Below are 21,638 nucleotides of genomic sequence, written 5' to 3'. Positions count from 1 at the left end.
TGAAGAATAAAGGGCGGTTTTTGTGATTCATTTCAATGTGATGTTGATGTTTTCGTAACACCGAAATAACAGATGTGTGTTGCTGCTAAGGACACATGGATATGCTACTTCGTTCAAATTCTGGGTGAACCCATTGCTCTGAATTCATGCAAAATTCTCAAGGCTCACCAGAGTAATGCGTGCCGTTATAGAATGAGGCCTATGAATATGGATGGGTGTATTCAGGTTAGATTGTGACGCGATGGTGTGGCAAATATTCTTACTTACGCTTCATTTGTATGAAGCTCTTTATATGCGATGGCATAGCGATGGGATGTGAGCTGGCGCAGTAGACTACTTGGCGCAACAACCTCGAACGGCTAATGTTGATATTTTTCCACCGAGAAGTTGGCCCCGCAAAATGTAGATGGCGTTGCCGTGCGTCCACAAGCCACCATTGCAGGACGTATGGGCTTCTATGACAGCTTCGCTACCATGCGTACACAGTATACCTTGCCTTTGGGAACATATACAGGGACTCAAGCGTGGCTCAGCGTATTGACCCTTTTCGCGGCGATTCCGTGGGCGCTGCCATGTGCACTTGGTGACGCGTCCATTGCTTGCCTCAGCTGCCTCCGCTGCCTCCGTGTTTACAGTGGATGTACATGACGCCCGGTGTGGCTCAGGAAATCTCTGTTTCGGTAAATATTGTAGACGCTGACTAGGTGGACGACACGAAGCTTTGGCCACAGCTTCAGAGGACATGTAAACGCGCTTTCAGAGCTCATTAAGCTTTGTCCAATTGGCGCGAGCAGCGTATATGGTGCTTCTTCTAAAAGCGAGGCTAAAATGTATTCCAAGCTATTTAAACTTTCCGCTTATGAATTGAATGAAGATCAGTGTGTTTTGCTCTTCGTTCTTTATTTGGCCAATACTTTGAAACAGCGCGGTCTGTCACGTTTCTGACTCAGTGAAGTTCGTCGGTGCGGTCACTTTCTGACTATTTTCTGCCAAATCGCTCGAGGGTGTGCTCAGGTGCAATAGATATGTTCTTGCTGCACACAAGGCTTGGAACGTACGTAGCTGTTCTGTTCTTTGTAATAGTTTACAGCAAGTATGTATTATTGCTAGTAACTCGCCTAATAATGTGGACTGTCACGAAACATTCAGCTTCGACTATTCGTGTGCCGTCGATGTAGTCGCTGTCACCAACTCTTTGGCGCATTGATACGTGTGCACCTATTCACATATTATTACATAGGCGATAGTGTGTGCGTAAGGTTGCGTGCGAGTAGGGGCAGATGTGTGCAGATAACGTGCGCGAAACTCACTATGTCAGGAAGCGGCGCTACTCCCTTTGTCATTGTTTAACGAGTGGTACTCACTGTTGCCGACGTTCCATGGTTGAAGTCTTTTTTTTTTAGATTAGCGACACAAAGCTGGCGGATACAGACAGACAAAGAACTTTAATGAAGGTCCTGAGAAGCTCCGTTGCCCCCTCTCAGGGAGGTGCGAAGTCGCGGGCCACACCCACGTCGGGACGGGGAGACCGGGATGAGTGAAATCTTTTTATCGACGAGGAAAGTCGTGCATCGAGAAGGGCCGGCAAGACAGGCTGTCCGTACGTAGCAATGGTCCATGAACTTGGTCACACATATTCATTCTATTCCTTAATATGCCAGTCATTATTTTTGTAGACAGCTACTGCGCACGTCTTCAATCCACCGTTCGAGATTTTGCAGCATTAATGAAGTACAGTGCGTGAGCGAAAACGCAGTTGCATTTCCGACAGGTGATCGCACAGAAACAGGGCAGAAGCGGTAGTGGTTTCGTATTCGTGCGCTTTCGCTGAGGCAACGTGCGGCGCGCAGCCGAAAGCGCCATCTCGTTTCTCGAGAATAAACTAATCCGCGAAAAGCGGCCCAAGTGGTCTATCTTGGAGGCGAAGGGCGTGATGCGCTGCCTAGGCAGGCTATGGAAGCGCCGGTCAACAGCGTCTTTCATTTCGCGTTTATCGGTTTCGGGTAGTACAAAGCGCGAGGTCCTTATGGTCAATGCAAGGAACCGCGGTATATCTGCTAATTTGGAATTTCGGAAAATTTCGTGAGTTGGGGTTCACAACAGATGTTTGATTGTTCCTTCAGAACCACAGCTGTCCTACATTGGTGTATCCGTCATTCCAAGATGGAAACAAAATGCGTTCGTAAATGCCTCACCAAGACATCGGCGATAGAGCAGTGTGCCTCCTCGCGGGAGAGGCTATAGTCGGCACTTGCAGTTGCAACAAAGGGTCCAGGGTACACTAATGAAATCATAGATAAACTGCTAGCAGGTGCTAGCGCTAGCATCGTGACTGAGCCTGACCAGTTCTGGTACACGTTGACGCTTCCTACCGTTAGGTTGCCGGCCACAAACATATTTATGCGGCAAATGCATATATGCTGACAGTGTCCATAGGTAAACCATGCGAATGTGTTTTGCAGCCTTTGCGGTCGCGCGCAGGATTTTTTTCTTATATAGAGAGAACGCGGCAACCGCAATTGTTTTATTGGTTGTAATTCATATGTTTACAGCAACGTATGATGTGACAACGGATGTTTAAATACCACTTTTTTTTTTAAATCTACATTCCCATAATTTTGTATTGTAACTGGTTATCCACACCATGTCAGTCGGCTTTGCTTCGCTTGTCCTCTCAGCCGCGTGTTCTGTGCAGCAGTTTATACTACTCTATGAGCGTTCGCCTAGTCACCTGTACCACTTCACCATCAGAAATTTCCTAAATCGCTGTGAAATCCCGTGCGTGGCAGTTTTTCAATCAATGAACAAAAACTACCATTCATCGCGGTTTAAGACTCAACTGCATTTTTCCTCCAGCATTGCATGGTTATGCGAAGAACAAGGCGCTGTCTCGACGAATTGTGACAGAGGCTTTGCTCAGAGTACGTAGGTGCCTTTACAGGTAGCTAGACACACAAATAAATTAAGGAATGAAGTCTGAGCCTAGAAGCAAAAAAATTAAGACCGACTGCACAGGCTGGCTGTAGAGACCGGTGACAGCGTGACTCAATGGGGAGAGCTACGACTTGTACTACCCAGCCTATTTCGTCGCTCGCCACAAGGTCACATCACGGTGTATTCAAAACGCCAGTGCATCAGGCCTATCTGCGGCGGGTTCAAAGATTATGCGAGCCGAGATGACGCTTTGTGGGCGCTGTCTTCCCTCGCACCTGGTGTTGAAGGTCCCGTAATCTCCACGTTTCAGAGACGCGATGAAGCGAGAGGCAGCATGAAGCGTTCGCTCGCCTCTGCTGTCGCTCTTCATCACGCCAGCGTTGTGACAGCATGTGTTCATGGCCATAAAGTGAGATCGCTTTTTGTTTGCCTGTGTGGGAGCGTGACACCCTGCTTGTTGATTTAATTAGTAAGTGAATGTTTACTGCAAGTTATACGGCCAATAAAACTATGAACCTTATTTCGTGTAGTTGTCTAATCCTTTGCTATCGCTATCAATGCTTCATCTTTCGGGCGAGACTTTTTATGTAGAAGATTTTCGAATGGCGCCATTTCTTACGAATGACAATGTACAGTTCTTTTTTTCTCTTTTTCCGACGAAAGCTGTTGTCCCAAGCATTATAGCTACCCGTGTTCCCGGTCATCTTCGAAACGCGGCGTGTTGGCAAGGGCGTAACTGCGGGAGAAAAGTTAGTGGAAAGGAAGCGAGTACCAAGTCGGGGACATCGCTGTGCTGCGTGACGTAGGAGAGTGCATTGTTGTATTTTTATATGACGCTCCTTATTGTCTTACTGCGGAGTGAAGGAAATATAGCATAATGCCAATCGTATCGTAAATGTTTACCCTGGTAAATGAGCTCTCAATAGTTAACCTTTCAAATAACACAAGCACAGAATTAGCACACATGCTAGCACTTACTTTTTGTAGTTGCGCACTTTCCTTGCTTTATTTTATTTCAAGAAATAGAGGGCAATTGTATGCCTCACATCATGTGCAAAACTGTGCGACAACTCCTGGCCTATGTTATGTAACGATTGTTTTCATTTTCCATTCTTTTTGTCCTACGTTATTGGTTTGCACGATGCCGCGCCCCCGCTGTCGCCGAGATGAGCCACTCAGCGGGGCGGGTGATCAGATTTGAATGAAGCTGGACGAAAAGAACCCTTACATAATACAGCCTCCGGATACAAAATTGAATACATCGCCGGAACGAGTGTGTCTGTACCGCACGCGGGCCTATCACTGTGTACTAAGAACATAATATCGTATTCTTTCTAGAGGCACCAAGTGACAAATTATACACACAATATAGTAGTACTGTAGGCATAGAAAGAGTCCCGGGGACAAAACCAGCCCCCTACTTAAAGTTCTCACGGCTCATGGGGTCCTGGACTGAGGGTTCTGCCCACAACAGAGGCCTCCCGGTGGGAATCTCCCCGGTGCGATTTTGTACGCCATTAAGGTCTCTCTCTCTCTCTGTTTCAAGCCGTCATATATGAAGGCCTATATTGTAACAAAAGTGCCCCGCCTCCAAGTAAACCCCTAGGTTTTAAGACACTACGCAACAACTTCCGTAAGCAGCACAAGAAATACATGACTATAAAAACAAAGAAAAAAATTTACCGACGATTACGATACTCCCTAATACAAAATTTGAGCGCAGCTCTATACGTGTTTTCATTTCGCGATATATTGGCTGGCGCCGACAATCTGTCAAGGGGTCGACCAGCCCATGCGAGAGCGACGAACCTGAACATGCACCTGAGTCTTCATAAAGCGGAAGATGAAGATGAGATGAAGATGTGCCTCAGCCAACAATCCGGGAACCCACATTCATTTCCCAACTAATCCCCAACAGTGGCCTAGAGCCGTCCCCTTCCTTAAAATCAAGGCTTTATTCATTCATTCTCGCGCCTGCACGTTGCAAACGGAGCTAACTATGGCGCGACGGCCTCGCTAATCGGGAGATTGCGAGAGGCAGCGCGTACGTGACGCGTGTGACCGATTCACAGCAGCCGCTGCAGGCAGACCTCCGCTCATGTAACACTTTGTTTCCATATATGGTATCGGTGGACGCACTCGCCGCATGCCTCATCGTTGGCGTCATCGGTGAACAGACGACGCGCGCTATGCTGGCGCCATCTCGTAGCCATCGTCGCCGCAGAGGCCGTCTTGCGCGGCACTACCCTTTTCTTCTCACGCTTTTGCCACACCCTCGTCCTCCGCTTTCCGCCTCATGGTTCTGCGGCACCCTCCTCCTCCGCCATCCTCCTCGCGCTCTCTTCGCTATCGCCGTCTTGCATCCCCCGCTGCGTCCCGCGTTCGCTCTTTCATCTTTCGCTGTGCTCGTTCACTCGGTTAATAGGGACACCGACGCTGATGATCCCCGCCGGAACGGGCGTCTGAGAGGTGCGCTCTCAAAAATATAAATTCCTGGGTTTTACGCGCCAAAACCACGATTCTCTAGTGGGCGACTTCGGGTTAATTTTGACCACATGAGGTACTTGAACGCTCACCTAAATCAAAGTACACGAGCTCTTTGCATTCCCCATTGCACTGCCTTTCTCTTTTTATCCCCCTACTCCTTCGCCCCCTGCAGGGTAGCCAACCGGAACTACCTCTGGTTAACTTGCCTTTCAATGCATCTTTGCTCTCTCTTTTGTATTTCACCCCCATCGAAACGCGGCTGCCGCGACGGGAGTCCAATCCACGACCACGAGCTCAGCAGTGCAACGCATAGCTACTAAGGTACCGCGGCCGCTATGAACAAAGAGAACTTCCTGATATTTATCTTTAATTGGATTTTTGTAGTCGTCAACGGGATAGCGCACGTTGAGCACTTTGGAAAGCTGACATAAGTAACACTCTTGCTCGACGGCTTCTTTTCACCTTTCGTTTCCCTTATCAGCGGTATCACAATGCGAACGCATGCTCCATCGTTTCGCTGAGACATCTTCTCTAGAAGAGCGACCCAGCGTGACACAATCGCAGCGGTCAAAAAATGCCGTCCTGTGTTAAAGCGAAAACCGAGCATTCAGTGCTGTAGAGACACTTTCTCGGCAACGCCAAGGGCAAAGTGGCCTGTTCCTTCTATAAGGGTCTCAGTTGGTTAGGCTACGGTGCAGTTGGATCTAGCGACCTCTTACACCCAAGGCTACAGCACCAAAATGAAGGTTCTGGTCGTGCTCCTGGCTTGCGTCATTCTTACGGCTTCAGCTGGACATCTGGAGCTATGCGGTGAGGTGACACGTGTGCAACGCTCTTATAAAATCAGTTCGATATGAGTGAACCATATCGCCTATCAAGCCATTTATACTAAGCATTCTTTTTTTTTCAATTGCGCCTTGAGAATAAATATAGCATACATCTGGTAAATCAGTCATTGCAAGTCTACGAGATCTCCAGAGTGCAAAATCAGTCGCCCACCGACCTCAGAAAAACTTTAAGTCGGCACAGGAAGGAACTTCGTGCCGGATTCAATTGTCTCTATCGTCAGGTTTGCCGCGGATACATGAAATCACTCATTGCAGTTTCATGCGTCTGTTTGTAGAAGGTGTCGTTGTACATGAAAAAGTACGTGTTCTCCAAACAGAAGCATAACAGGCCACAAAGCAACGTCACGCCGAACAGGGTCCGTCTTTAACTACGGGTCGTTGCTCAATTGAAAACAAAAAAAAAAGAGGCACCGGAAGGAAGCCACTTCAAAGTCAGCTGGCAAGCTTCTAAATAAAGAACATACGTCGTGTGCTTAGATTTAGGTGCAGTTTAAAGAACCCCAGGTTGTCAAAATTAATACGCAGTCCCCCACAACAGCTTGCCTCGTAATCAGATCGTGGTTTTGGCATGTAAATTACAACTTTGTGTGGCAATTTCGCCCGATGAAAGGTTTATTTATCTAACCGATGTAAGGATCGATACTTTATATTAAACAATGAAAAGTTCCGATTACTTTTATTAATCGATGAAAAGTTCGTTTCTTAATATTAATTCTCGTTTTTCTGCCTCTTCACAGTCACCATAATGCGTAAAAATTAATTATGAAGGAACCAATGGTTCAATAAAACGAGTTTCGAGAAGTTTTCATGCAGCAAAACGACCCAAACAGGAGAAAATGCATTGAAATTCGTGACGTCGTAGTGAAAGAACTTCTGGTTAAAGAAATAGAAAGAAAAAGAAAGTTTTGCTGGTATTTTTTTTTTCACTAATAATTTACCTTTTCCCTTCCAAATGAACGTAAGCAAGGTTGTCAAAATGCTTTACCAGTCAGAGCAGATTTAGTATTCATTCATAGTGCTCCTTCAAAAAGTTAGTCTGTGCACTTCGTATAGTCTTCTGAACTAATTTTCTTTATGGGCGGGGCCCCAAGTATGCAGCTTTGTTAAAGCTCCAGTCACTTGCGCAAGATTGTTGAACACCCTAGTGGCAGTATTTAGGAGTAACATCGCCTGAAATGTGTTCAAAAACTTCTTCGGCGAACGCCCTATCTTACGTTGTCCTCTATTTGTTTTTTTTTTTTCAGGCTACACCATGGGACAGCTGTCCACAGTGACAGCCTGCATTGAACTGAGGGCCTCTATTGGGGTACGTAGAGTATCAAGTGGCTAACACCCGCATTTTTATACGGGCGTTTAATACTGGGCGTATTATACTGCATGTTACACGTAAAAAAAAAGACAAATAGTGCTTCGTCTTTGCCGAATGAGACCAATTGAGTATTATTTGTAAGCGACTTCGTTACTCAGAACATGTGTTGAAGCGCGAATAATTATTTAGGTTCATTAGGCAAAATTTTAAATATTTCTTTGGGCATAATTGATATTAGAAAAGTTGTATAAGGTATTTAGAAACAAACTGTTTTTATTACGTTATCTTTTAGGGTAATTTTTTTTTACCCAGCTGTGAAGAAACCCCCGAGTAATATTTAAAAAATTAGCGTAGCTTGCACTGGAGGCGCAATGCCAAAGAGACAGCGGACCTGATGGGCACCTAGTTAGTCCTGGTTTTTGGGCTAGGCTAAGCACTACCAAGTCATCCCCAGCAATTTCCGGAATTCATTGATTATTGATAAATTATCGATTATCTATTGATTGGCTATCGAATGGCTATCGCAAGGTATTGGCCACGTATTTGGGCTAGGCTAACCACTACCAAGTCATCCCCAGCATTTTCCGAAATTTATTGATTATTTGTCTATTATCGATTAGGTATCGATTGGCTATCGATTGGCTATCGATTGGCTATTGATGACTGACTAAGCTTAAGTAGTCCCAACTATGCTTAGCTAGACTTCACCAGGCTCAGCTTCACTAGTTCACAGGGGTATGTGCCATTGCACTTGGACCCTTTCTGCACGACCGCCAGGATCTGCCAACATGTTTTCCGACGCACCACGGACCAACGGCTGGCTTAAACAGCTCCGCTGTTAAAAAAACAAACAAAAAAACATTTCCGGCAGAACCCATCTATCATGATTGTCTAAGTTATGTGAGAGCACTCGCACAGCATTCATTCTTCACAACACCGCTGGTATGGTTGACTCAAGAGAGAAAAACGAAGAGGGAGAGGTAAGGAGGTTAACCAAGGACATGCCCGTGTGCTACCCTACACTTGGGGAGAAAAAAGGGGAAGAATAGTGAAGGAGAGAAAAGAAAAATAATGGTTGACTTAACGTTCTCCTCCGAGCTACAGCGTACCTGAAGCTCCAGCGCAGTTAGCCGAAGTCCCCGCATATAAAAATCTCTGGACGCCACAATCCCAATTGTATCCTCCATTGTGGAAGTGTACATCTTTGAGGGAGTTGTTCATGACTCATGCTTCTGACGGAACGGGGAAGTACATGTACCCGCCGTGGTGGCTTAGTGACTATGGCTTTGAGCTGCTAAGCCCGAGGTCGTGGCTCGGATTGGCGTCCGCGGCGACCGCATTTCGACGGCGACGAAATGTAAAAATGCTCGTGTAGTTAGATTTAGGTGCACCTTAAGGAACCTCAGGTGATAAAAATTGATCAGGATTCCCCCCTCCCCCCTTTACAGCATTCGTTCCCTTTCGTAAGTATTCATTCCCTCTCGCTATCCAACAAAGAAATTGCTTACCTAGAGAATAGCGCGCACTGAAAGTGTACATGTCTTTTATATTATAGTATGTCTTTTATGTAAAGAAAGTATATCCTTTATAGTATAGTGTATGTTTAGTTTCTAAATAAATGAGTTGTAAGTAGCGCTTCGCGTGTCCTGTATTCCTTTCTTTGAACGCGCCTTCTAGTACAAGAACCCTTTTCACAATGCATAACCAACTCGCCCAAGTCGCCGAAACTTATAAGCGTCAAACAATCGCCTTATACGTCGAGACGTTCTGGGGATTCTGTCACGTGAGCAGTGGCCGCAACTTTTGCTTCGAATGCGTTCTCGTAAATTGCTGGAATCATGAGTAAATCACATCAACCACACTTTATTTTCAACCGATGACGAATGCAATCGTTTGTCTCCTAGTCTCTTCTTTCGTCAACGTGAAGCCTTGCGATGTAAGCATGCATAAGGATTACGAAAAAGGGGAGTCATCGTCTGTCAACTCTTGCTGCGCATGCAAGAGTTGACAGACGATGACTTGCCTTCGCTTTGTTCGTCTTTTTTTTCTCTCTTTCAGCCCGTTGCGAATAGTATATATCTGCGCAGGCTTCAATAAAGATGTTGTTGGCAGTCAGCGCTGGTCCCGTGTGCTCCCTTGTCCGTGTTTTTTTGGCGCTGTTTTAAAATGAATGATCCACACCAACTAGCTCGCACCCAAACCCTTGTGCGTCGACTCTCGTCATGCCGTCATGGACACGCCGTCATCGTCAAACAGCCTTCATGCATGCCGGTTGTCATACCGCTGCCGTGAGCTCGTCGAGATCCTTTCATCGTCCTCATAAAGTTCGTCTTCTCACTCTCGTCACGCAGTTGTCGTCGTGCCTTCTACGCTGACCCAGTGATCCAAGTTGTCTAATAGCTTGGGCCACTAGATGTGGGCTCGTGATCGTGATGCCGTCGTGGCTGTTCTATTGCCGTCATTCCAGGCTCGACATCGCACTGTCGCGCGGTCGTCAACGCTGAAGTTTTATCATCGTTAACACTCCCGAAACGTAACTACATTTTTGTCATGCAGCCGTCGTCGTAACGCCTTTGTCTTGCCATCTTTGTCGTTTATTCTTCCTCATTCTATCAAAATCATGTCGTCATTCAATCGTGGTTAGGCTGCTTTTGTTATGACGTCGCCGTTATTGCATCGTCGTCACACAATAGCATTCGTGGTCATACCGTAGTCGTCATAACGTCGTGGTCGTGCCATCATTCCAGCTTTGCCATCTAGTTGCCGTTATGCCGCCGTCGTCCTGCACTCCTCGACATCCCCCTGTCTTCAGTCCATCGTCATCATGCTGTCGTCGCTGTACCATCAGCATCATGTCATAATCGTCATGTGATTCTCCTCATGCCGTCGTCCTCACAAGACCTGTTTCGTTCCATCGACGTCATACCTTCTTGGTCATTCCGTCGTCCTCACTGTGTCGCCGTCATGCTTATGGGCGACCTTGGCAAGCGAGCGCCCTAGCAAAATGAACCAGTTCAGGAGACAGTGTAAGTCACATGCAGTCGAAGCAACGGAAGTCTCAGAATGACCACTGCAGACTTTAAGTAAACGTGACTTCAGCGACACGTTGTTTCGCTACATTACTTGCATGCTAATCGCATTAACGTCGACAGTCATCGTGAGATGTGTTTTGCCTTAATATAACGGTGCAATTAATACCGTACTCTTATCGTACAGTTTCGTTTCACGTCGAAGCGACTTCAGCTGCGGACTACGCCAGATTTTACGTCCATTTGTCTTTGTTTGGCTTGAGCCATCACGCAATCGGCGAACATGAACTTCAAGCATCACATGTCCGTGCGAGTCCGGGCGAGTTGTCCATGATTGCGGTTAGAATAGAGAACAGACCACATCCCCAACAACATGTCCGCAGTTCAATTTACCCATCGCTCTCGCAAAACGCACAAATAGTAAAATAAAGCTTACAGAGAAACGCATGCCATAGCCAAAGTTCCTTAGATATACAAGAACGTGACCATTACTGGCTGAAAAGCTTTTAACGAACAAATCGGTCAATGTTCATGGATGTAATTTCTATTTGTTAGGCTTCGTGACCATTCACTCTGTTACAAACATGCTTCAGGGAGTCCTCAGTGATGGAAGCGGAGACGAGAGCTATCGCGCTGGCTATATATACACACCGGGGAATGTAGAGGACGTGACAGTACCATCGTCCCGGATTCCCAGGCCGCATGTCGCCTCCTACTACGAGGCAGAATTCCCAAAGGCTGTAGCACTGTAATGCAACTTGCCTCCACAACCACCACTCGATCTTCTGGTGCCACCAGGGGCTGGAGGGAAATGGGAGGGCAGGCGCAGCTGCTCGCGCCTTAGCTTTCCGAGCAGCGACACTGGCCCCCTCAGAATACTTCCAAACGACAGCCCCCTATCAAACTTATAACCCTACATTCGCAAGGGACTTGCTCGCCCATCAGCGTTTTACTCGACAAGTATACGCCCCTCCCCATAAACATCTAACAGGAGAGGAGGCCATCTAATTGGAGAAAAATTCAAGCAGGGCTTTATCCCCACTTGAAAAGATTGCACGCCATGTTCGCGACGTGCTATTGAGGTTCCCGCCCCTGCGGTGGAGGAAGTCCTACACTTTTTCACATTACCTAGGGCTGCTCAAAACAGCCCCACACCTGAAAGACACTGATTTGGCAGCAGAACACACATTGAAGCAGTGGGAGGCGCGACTGTCCATGCTCTTACCTGGCCGACTAGCAATCGCTGATCGACGTGCTTGGATGTGCGGCTAAGGCAAGTGGGGCTCTCGACTAAGGCTCCCCCATGAGCATGATCTATTTTTATCATTGAATAAAAGTTTGTTGTCTCTCTCTCTCTCACTCATAAACGTAAGATCCGAGCCCACTTTTACGTTCTCGCGTTTGCTTCGACATTACGATTTAGTTTTTTTTTACTACCTGCTGGCCCTTGCCTAGAGAATTATTTTCGTTTTCTGTAGTCTTACAATAGTCGGCTGTTAATACATACAAAATAATCTTCACGCTATACAGTGAACTGCCACTTGAGTGAACTTCAAGGAACCTAAGGAAATAGTTCGGTCAACTGAATATTCACTAGAATATGAAACAGCATAGGGCACAGCAAACATCGAGTCAAAAGGGTGAAATGCAATTTATAGAGTTATGATTTAGGGAGCGTAACAGTTAGTTTGCTGCCTATCTCACCTCGAAAAAAATAAATCTGTAATTTTCATTTGCACTGGTGCTCTTGAAGTGTCAGAAGTAACAAAGCTGTTCAGCGAGTCTATGTTATTGTGCAATTCCTCTGCCACAGCTTGTTGCTGAGACATGAAGTCTCGCCACTTTCCAAGGCATCCTGAAGCCTCGGCTAGAGTTACAGGATTTGAATCAGCCTCTGCTATTGCATCTTCCTCGTCGTACTCTTCTTCGGGATGAAGAGTGGTATCGGCTACGCAAGCGCTGCATAGCGCAAAACTTCGTTGAACTGATTTCCCAAATGATCCCGAGACAAAGATCAAGTGCGTTCAACTGAAATATTCGATATTGATAAATTCGTGTAACTGAAATATTTTTGCATAGAATGCACAGGAAAACCGCCGGATATTTTCTAAAAGTTTGTTATTGTGAAATATTCGTTAAACCGACGTTCGTACAACTGAGAGTTTACTGTACCAAAACAGCGGCTATAATGTGAGCGATGAACAAGGTTTACACAAAAGTAGTCAGTTAGTCTATTAGATATTCTTATCGTTTAGCAGGTTGATTGCTAGCTAGTACCACAGGTTGTATGTCGGCACTCTCTAGTTCTATGCTTCACACCTGAAAAGGCAGCGCGCTATAGTTTTTTTTTTTTCCAGTAATATGTGGAAGTTGTATAGGTCGCAATTATAATTTTTAAAACGCATTTGCTCTCTATGGTCTGACATTGGGCACTTTCTGGGCTTGTGTACATTTTTGCATTTGTGTAATTTATTTTGTGTACGTTGGTCATACATCTGCAGTAGCATACCCAAGTACGTAGCTAGTTCAGCCGCTTCACTTTAAACAGAGCATCGCTCGCACGGCAAGAGCTAATTAAGACTTTTTCGTAGTTTAGTGTCCAACATGCTGCTGTTGGAATACACACGAAAAAGCTGCAGTCTACTACAAAATGAAAGTTTGCATTCAATTCATCGCAGCGACAGCACGAGCTTGCTGATAGATGAGGCTGTTAAAGTGAACGAGCATCCAACGGTCTCTAATGTTCCTGGGAAAAACTTTCCGTGGGAGAGGAAATTCTACCGTCCACTAATTTAGGCACTAAGCAAAATACGCACATCTAATCCTTAGAACACGTTCACTTTTTCAGCTATTCTATTTCTACAGTGGAAGCACTAACAGCACGCGTAATGTTGTACATACGTGACGATAACTGTTTCTGGGTGTCTATATATTCGAGAAAGTGAGCATTTTATTATCAGTCGACTCCATGATTTTCGTGCCACGCAGGATACACGAGGGCAGTAATCAGTGTTATGGCGGGAACGTTATCAAATCGAGTCTATGATAACAATCTCCAAAGGTGTCATTACATGTAGAAAAATAAAATTAAAATAAACTTAGTGCAAGCAACTTCATCGCTTTGCATAGAGGTGGCGTGTTGTGACTTTCGGAACTGTGTTGCAATTCTCTCTGCTTTCTTCAGCTTAAGCTGAGGCTGACCCAACTAAGAATTCAGCTCAACTGCCTGGCTGACCCGTGCATGATCCGCAAGCTGTGTGCAAAGGGAGAGCTGGTAAGTACAAACCTTCTTGCGGTCCTTTACATATTATAATAGCGAAAATTGGTGCGGAAAGCAACTTCGGCTATTTAGTTTCAGATGTAATAATTTTACAAGGTGTCCCAAAAATAATGCACCAAGATCTAAAAATATTCAAAAGCCACGTAGCTTGACAGGACCAAGGTAATGTTTTTTGCCGTCGCTTGGAGATACTCAGCTAATTTTTTGCATTCCGTCTAATTACATATTTAGGCTTAATTATTTAATGAAGTTCTGAAATATTATAATTAGATGAAAAGTGCCAATGAGAAAATTGTAGAGCAACATGAAAAACTCCCGGTACAACTTTATGTTGCTCAATATCTGCTACATAAAAGTGTTTTTCCGATCGTGAAAGAAGCCGACGAATACACGAAAAATGCCGTGCGACTGGCCGCTCGATAACTTCGCGTGTATTCGCGGGCTTCGTTTACGCTCAGTAAAACGCATTTACGTAGCACGTATTGAGCAACAGAAAGCTGCATCGGGAGTTTTTCATGTTACTCTACAATTTTCTCATCGACACTTTTCATCTAATTACGATATTTGAGAAGTTGAATAATTGTTAGGAGTATTATGTAATTAAGTGGAATGCAAAACATACTCTGGGTATCTCAAAGCGACGGCAAACAACATTACCTTGCTTCTGTCCAGCTAGGTGGTATTTGCATATTTTTAAATCTTGGTGGATGATAGTTGGGTCACCCTGTATATGACATGCCATGTTGATATGTTATTTATATGTTTAGATATACCATGTATTTATACGAGATAAATATCATATGCGCTGTTCGCCGCTGTGTACGTAATTATATTATTATTATTATCACCATTATTAATAAATTAAATGTATGCAAGAAAATGTTGGCGCCTCGTAGACTAATAAATATACCATATGTGTATTGACATCTCACACACAACTTGCAGCACTTGTCTTGCGCCCCCTGGCACATATCCAACACAGCTAGGAGATGAAACGTCCGAGCATAAAACCTGGCAGATCACTGAATATTGCACACCAATATACAGTAAGGAGGGGGGGTGGAACGCTACATTCAGGGACTTAATAGAGGTCTTGATGTTATGCAATAAACCCTCGTTATAAAGAATTTATCGTTACAAGAAATTACCTTCGTTGTCAGTGGAACTCCATTAAAAGCGGAGAAGCTCTAAGAGAGCCAAAGTATAACGCAGGCTGTGCGCTCCAACATTGCTGGAGCTCTTAAAACGAATACTGAAACAAAGCTGCGCTCGATAGAGGCGACGTGATGGTGGAGAAATTCTGCTACGCCCTTGAGCAGTAGCCTTGTTTGTAGGTTGTAATGACGTGATAGATATGTAGTCCAAGGAAAACTAGCATTTAAAATTATGAACAATAAGATTTCGTGAATAAAGGGCTTTACCACATTTTTTAAAATTTCTGTTGACATTTTGAGTTCAAATAATTGTCAAGACGGTCGCTTGGTAAGAGTTCAAGACATTCTGATGTTCCAGTCCAGTACTGATCCTTACTAAAGCCATAGCTTCTCACATGATAAAGCTGTAGACACAAGTACCACTAATTATTTGCGAAATTCACTTGAGCATACCTTTCGCAACTTAGAAATAGCTGTTGAATGAACTTTTTTATTGCATGTATTAAGCGAATTCATGAAACCACCCGTCGTAGCAACGTATAGATCCTAAAATACTTATTTTATACTACACAGATGGACGTCCTTCCGCAGTACCTCTCGGTAAGTTATTCATGTACGGCACGTATCATTAAATGATACGTGCCGTTTCTGCTTTCGCCACACCAGCATAGTGCGGTCGTCGTAAATACTGCACACTATTAATGTGCATATAAGGAGTTAAAAACCACAAGGGAAATTATTTTGCCTGCAATCATAGTATACAAATTTTGTGGTTGGCAAAAGAAAACGACGTTGATTGACTATGTTACCATATGTGAAGGCGCAGAAGATACTACAGGAAGCCGTAAGGCAACAAGCGCCGGTTAGCATTAGATACGTTTAAATATCTAAGTCTATACTTAGGCTACTTTCGTTGCACGGTTGCTCCGACTCTGCGCGGGGTCCGACATTAGGGAATAAAACGATAAATCCAGACAATACGCTCTGCATGCTGGGAAGTTTAGGCGACCTTGGGCGCTATAACATAAAATGATTCCAAACTGTTTTGATTCCAAACTTCTGACGTCAAATTTACGTAACCACCGACGCAAGCATCGGGTGGTGACCCGCAGCGTTGTCAGAAAAACCCAATCGAAAACTCTACTCGTTTATAGGAGGTCACCTTTGTTCGCTTTCAAAACCAATAACATTGTCTACACTCAGCGGTTTTTCTTATCTAATTGACTGACAAGAGGTGAGGAGCAGGCTCTAGTGGAGAGGGTTTCAAAGGGGCTGAGCCATCACAGTGAAAATAGATAACCGCATGAAGAGGCTGGTGCCGGCTTCTCCGATTCGTCCGCTTCGCCTTACCTTGCTTGCGGTGGCTGGTCGAAAATCGCGGCGGCGTGCAAAGGAAGGATAAGAATGCGGCTAAAACGGATCCTCAGCAAGGAAGAGTTGGCAGAGCGATGTCATATGCATGCCTAAAGGGCTCGATAACGTTTTACTGCCACGGAAAAAGGTTTATTATGCGCAAATAAATACATGCTCACCGGCAGGTGCGAGTAGAGAGGGCCTGAGTGATCGGCGGGCAGCCATTTTCTATTCCTCTCGGAACGGGCAGTGTGTGGATATTCAGAAAAATTTTCAGTTTTGTTCATTATAATAATGCATTTTTTTCGCGTATACGTCACTTTGACGTGGTGAGTTTTCGCGGTTTTGTGAGGTCGCGTGACAGACAGGCGAAGTGGGCGTAGCCAGAAAACATTGGACCAATACCAGAGGACTTATGGTGAAAAGGCGTCGAATCAGGAATGATTATTTTTCTTTTTTCTGTTTAATCATGCATAATCAGTGTGTACACGTTATATCAGATGGGAGCTATCGCGGCTCTCGTGACGTCGCGTGACAGACAGGCGAAGTGGGGAGTGGCCCGAAAATGTTTTGACCAACCGTGGATGCTGATTGCAGAAATTGGAATCAAAACAGTTTGGAATCATTTTACGTTATAGCGCCCCTTCATAGTGGATAGTTGCTGTACGACAACGCTCCACTTTGAGTGTTTACTCCATTTACGAGGGCCCACTGGCGAAACGCTAGAAAAACGTGTCACCTCTGCATGGTGTGCCAGCCAGACTGACCAGTCTGAAAAAAAAAATACGGAAATATAGAAAGCAAGCAGTTCCATGATAATTAAACTTACTCAATGTTGTTCAACACTAGCAGAAGAAATATATGAGTGAAATCATAGCAGCGGCAAGTGCAAACTATTCGTTTCAAGTTACTAGAATGCGATGTCACGTGGTACACCAGGCGTTGCACTGCCGAGTTCAATGTAGCGTCCACGACTGCGTTCACGCCCTTCACGTTTGTGCTTCGACGCCGCGGGGCTCGCTGTGCATGTTCGCGGCGTATATGCACTTGCGCGTAACCCGCGTTCACGAAGTGAAACCCCACTGTAACTTTTTTTTATAATTTTATTATTTGATTTGAAGGCGTATATACACTTGGCAGGAAATGGAAAGCGAGGAGCAGGCTTGCAACTGCCACCGGAAGGGGCAAAACGCCTGCCTACTCTTGAGAAAGGAGGAGACAGAGACGTAGAAATAGAAAATAGGAAGAAGGGGAGGAAAGAGGAAAGAAAGAGCAATAAGGCAGGGCTCGCTATTTTCAACCATGCACATTTGCCCAAGAGTGTAAAATGACGACGCCCGCCCCTCTGGCTAATTGGTTAAGGTGGTAGGCCACAGAATTTTTTTTCTTTAAATCGGAAGCCAGGATTTAAATAACGTTTTTCCTGAATGAGTATGTCATGTTTAACTTATTCAACTATTTAAATTGCCAAAAAAATGGTTGATTTCATTTTTGGCAGTTAATGTTTGTCAAAATTTCGTCAAAGTGCTTGTCGCACCAGCAGTGATAAATAACTAATGAATTGCTGAAATGAGTAAAGCTTTGGCATTCGTGTAGCTAAGGGTGAGACCTATGCAATGAACTTGGATAAATGCAATGTGGTAAATGTTAAGGAAGTAATGTTCGAATAACTAAGCAATGTGCAAAAAATTGTGAATTTGAGGTAAATTTCTTTGCCAAATTAGCCTTAAATGCAAAAATATTGGATCTATTTCGTTTGTTCTAGTTCGTTGTGCACATCTCTGTGTGAGGAATGAGTGTGCAACATTTTATATCAAATTATTCTTTCAAAGAAAGGTTATCAAAGTTTGCGCAACATGAGGTAGAGCAAAATTATGTTTCGAGAAAAACGTAAACAAATCTTCAAACCATCTGAAAGATGTCAAAAACAACACAGAGGCCTAAAATGCCCCAGCTTTATAGCTGTAGCCCTCATGAGATTCACTAGAGTCTGCTTTTGTTCGTGTGGCTGGTCGGCGACAACATAAGATGAAAAAAGTATGTTTAATAACGGTGACATAAAAGAAATAGTACTGATTTTCGGTTTCGCAAGGGTTTGTGTTGGACAAGTCACTAACTCCCAAACTAATGATGATAGGAAGATAATTTTCTTGAACCTTGTTGCGAATTGTTTTGGCATACACGAAATGTAAAAAAAAATCTATTTTGTACAGTAAAATTTAGTTTTGAATGTGGCCTATCATTAAAGACAGGCTTACGCCCACGCACGAGACAGCGCGTGCTCCATGACATGAGTGAAAGAAAATATGTGTTGCGTCAATATCCTATTATATTTTATAACTGTTCATATTGGTGAAAGGCATGGTTAAAATTTATAGTATAGTGCAATTAATGGTAATTGTTGTGGGAGACTCGTGTTTAGGCGCCTGAATGCAACCTGTATCATAATCCAGCTTCCTGAAGCAATTAGTCTTTCTTGTTTTTATTTCAAAGCAAACGACGCGCGAAGAGTCAATGTTTACGCGTCTCGCCACGACATCGCTTCGTCGCCACTGCTGAGCGAGCGCCTTCTGCCGGTATGATAGGCGGAGCTGCGCTTAGAGGGTCACTAAAGGCAAATATTATGTCAAGCTAAAGTAATATATAAATGTTCGAAAGCTTCTCAGGCATCCATATTATCAAAAGCAGGAATTTACTAAGGAAGAAATTCAGGTAAATGTAGACAACGTTTTGGGACACTACTGGGACATTGTAGTACTAACCCGATGACGTCGTAACGCCTCATTATAATTATGTCACTAGTACTGAACCATTGATAACTTTAAAAAATGTCGCAGTTTCACCCGAAAGGCGAAGCATCAATTGCGATAGCAAATTAGTAGAGAGCTATACGGAGTAAGGATAGCAGTTTTATCAGCTGTATAAACTTGAACATGTAACAGTACCAGCAACGCGCAGAACTGTTGTCGATGCCGTCGGCGTTTTACCCGCGTTCGCACCGAACGCGCTCGGCGTTGGTGACTGTTGCCGGTGCCTCTGGCGGCGGCTCGGAGGTTTTCGACGAGATCAGAACAGGACAGTCGTCGAGCAGCGTCGCAAGTCTTTACCACCTTCTCGCCTCGCAATGTTTTTATTTAAATACCCATTTGGTGCCGCAGCTAAACGTCGCCTCCCCGCCCTCCCTCTCGTTCACCCACGGCCTTTCGCGGGACGAAAGAAGTCGCGTTTGCTCTCCGCCGTGCGTTCGCTCCCCGTGAAAGCGCGCGTCCCTCGCGCGCTTTCGCTCGCACATACAGCATACGGAACCTCACGGCGACGGACGCCGACGGCGGAAATCCGCTTCGAGTGTCCATATAATTGCTATCGCAATAAAAAGGTCATTGTATCACATTATTAGACGGAAGAAAATGCTACTTGTCCACTTCTATTCGATTAATAGATAAAATAACTCGTTGATATTACCCTTGAAAACGACGCGGGTGGCCAAGAGGTTTTGTTTTGTGCTCGACCCCGCGCCACCCGCGCTCTCACGTCTTGGTAGTTTCAGTGTCGCGTAATGCTGCGCTAGGTTTGCTGGCTCGCAAAGCTCATACTAAGTGAGCAGAAAATGCCACGTCCATGTGTTGTTTTGGGATGCTGTCGGTGGTCTTCGCAGACTGCGTGAGAGTGCCCACAGAAACAGTTTTTTTTTGTGTGTGTGTGTTTTATTATTTCTTTGCCTTTCTCACTCTCTGTCGGTGGTGCTTTGGCTCGATTGGTGGCCGCAATTTTATGTTTTACGCAAAAAAAAGAAAACCATAGCAGCAGCTCTCGGGCGCTGTTTTACTCACCGACGGCAACAAACGGAGGTGGTGACGTATCCAGCGTCTCACCGCCTCACTCGTGGCGGGTGATTTGAAATGCGCAAGAGGAATACGGTCCCTTTAGCGGCGATTATCTCTGAAATCAAAGTATTTTCTTCGCACGAAGCCTGGAATGGTGCTTTAACTGGGCACGTTGACTTAACATTTGTCAATAGAGTCCCTGTTGGTTGCTGGAAAGAGAATGAGGATCAGAGATGCGCGTGCAAACCTGTAAAAATGCGAGAATGGGTGAGAAGAGGAGCCGCACAATGTACACTACCTGCAAGGCTCAACGTGGCTTTTAGACGCCGAACAATGCATTGTCGAATACCTGTGCCACCTCTTGTAGGTTGGTCGGGCGCGGTAAATAAATAGCCTGACCCGCACCCCTGATAACTTCACTTTCCCAGGTTGCTCACCGCTATAACAAAGTGATCCGCACTCAGGATAGATGCGAGGCCGGCCGCTAGCAGAAATTTGGCGACCACAGCAAAAGAAAGGCCCCGTCATATACATGCAGCCACTGGTCTATAGCCGTGTAGCCGATTTAGTGCTTAGTGTGTCTGAGCCCCGCCTTCGATAACATTTTGCCAATCGGCACTCCACCTCCACTCAAACATGCGGGCATAGCCGAACACTGGTCACGTGCACTCATTTGAGTGGAACGGACAGTACACATCAAGATAAATCTATGCAACCCTTTCTTTTGCCGGGCACAAACGCCAATACCAATAGTAGTCCATCGGTGGAATACAATGTGTATGCCCATGTGCTCTGGTACAATATAAATTTCTGCACCCTTATAGGTTACTTAAGTCATGTCGCTGAAAACTATAGTCTCGTTAGGAGTTACGTCACCTGTCTCATTTCACGAGGTTTCTGTTTGTTATAGGTACGTATTTAAGATAAGTTGCGAATGCGAAATTCTGGCACCACGGAAATGTTTGTCTATTGGCTACAGGTACTGAGTTCTCTCCTTTTTTCCCTTTTTTCTTGCACTTCAATTACAGGACCAAGAAATCGTTGAGCTTCATGACGTCGCCGAAGTGTGCAGACCATGATTTCTGCAAGAGGAAACATGCAGTGTTGCGCGAGTTGAGGAGAGTGTGACTTGAATAAAAACCATCGGCACACTCAATCACGTGTGCGTGCGCGTATGCTTTTACTGCTCTCGTTTAATGAGCGAGGAGCTGACGGGTTATAATTAAAGCGGGGTCTGGCTTTACTACGTTCTTAACTGAATATACAAAGTAAGGGAAAAAACTAGCTGACTTTCTTGTAATGAATGGTGGGGCACATACTACATGCTTCATGCCATAGAGAGAGAGAGAGAGAGGGATATGGCGCATAGAACAATATACTAGAGCACCTAGATACCGAACCGAATACATCGTCGGAACGC

General features: G+C 45.0%; 1 protein-coding gene across 1 annotated transcript; it reads left to right on the top strand.

The window, feature by feature from the left end:
- Positions 1-5,986: 5,986 nt before the first annotated feature.
- On the top strand, positions 5,987-21,383 carry LOC125942076 (antimicrobial peptide microplusin-like). The gene is made up of 5 exons (XM_049659990.1): positions 5,987-6,231; positions 7,514-7,575; positions 13,792-13,881; positions 15,615-15,641; positions 21,247-21,383. Exons 1-5 carry the CDS (start codon positions 6,162-6,164, stop codon positions 21,295-21,297), a joined length of 300 nt encoding a protein of 99 aa, XP_049515947.1. The 5' UTR covers positions 5,987-6,161; the 3' UTR covers positions 21,298-21,383.
- The last annotated feature ends 255 nt before the right edge of the window (positions 21,384-21,638 follow it).

This window comes from Dermacentor silvarum, chromosome 1 (genome assembly GCF_013339745.2).
Source record: "Dermacentor silvarum isolate Dsil-2018 chromosome 1, BIME_Dsil_1.4, whole genome shotgun sequence".
Taxonomy (NCBI): Eukaryota; Metazoa; Arthropoda; class Arachnida; order Ixodida; family Ixodidae; genus Dermacentor; species Dermacentor silvarum.
This window is presented reverse-complemented; position numbering and strand designations above follow the sequence as displayed.

Bases quoted from the DNA above. Each gene is read 5' to 3' on its own strand.
- LOC125942076 (XM_049659990.1), top strand. From the start codon at position 6,162: ATGAAGGTTCTGGTCGTGCTCCTGGCTTGCGTCATTCTTACGGCTTCA. The intron at 7,576-13,791 runs GTACGTAGAGTA...TGCTTTCTTCAG, and splicing joins AACTGAGGGCCTCTATTGGG to CTTAAGCTGAGGCTGACCCA. The intron at 13,882-15,614 runs GTAAGTACAAAC...TATACTACACAG, and splicing joins TGTGTGCAAAGGGAGAGCTG to ATGGACGTCCTTCCGCAGTA.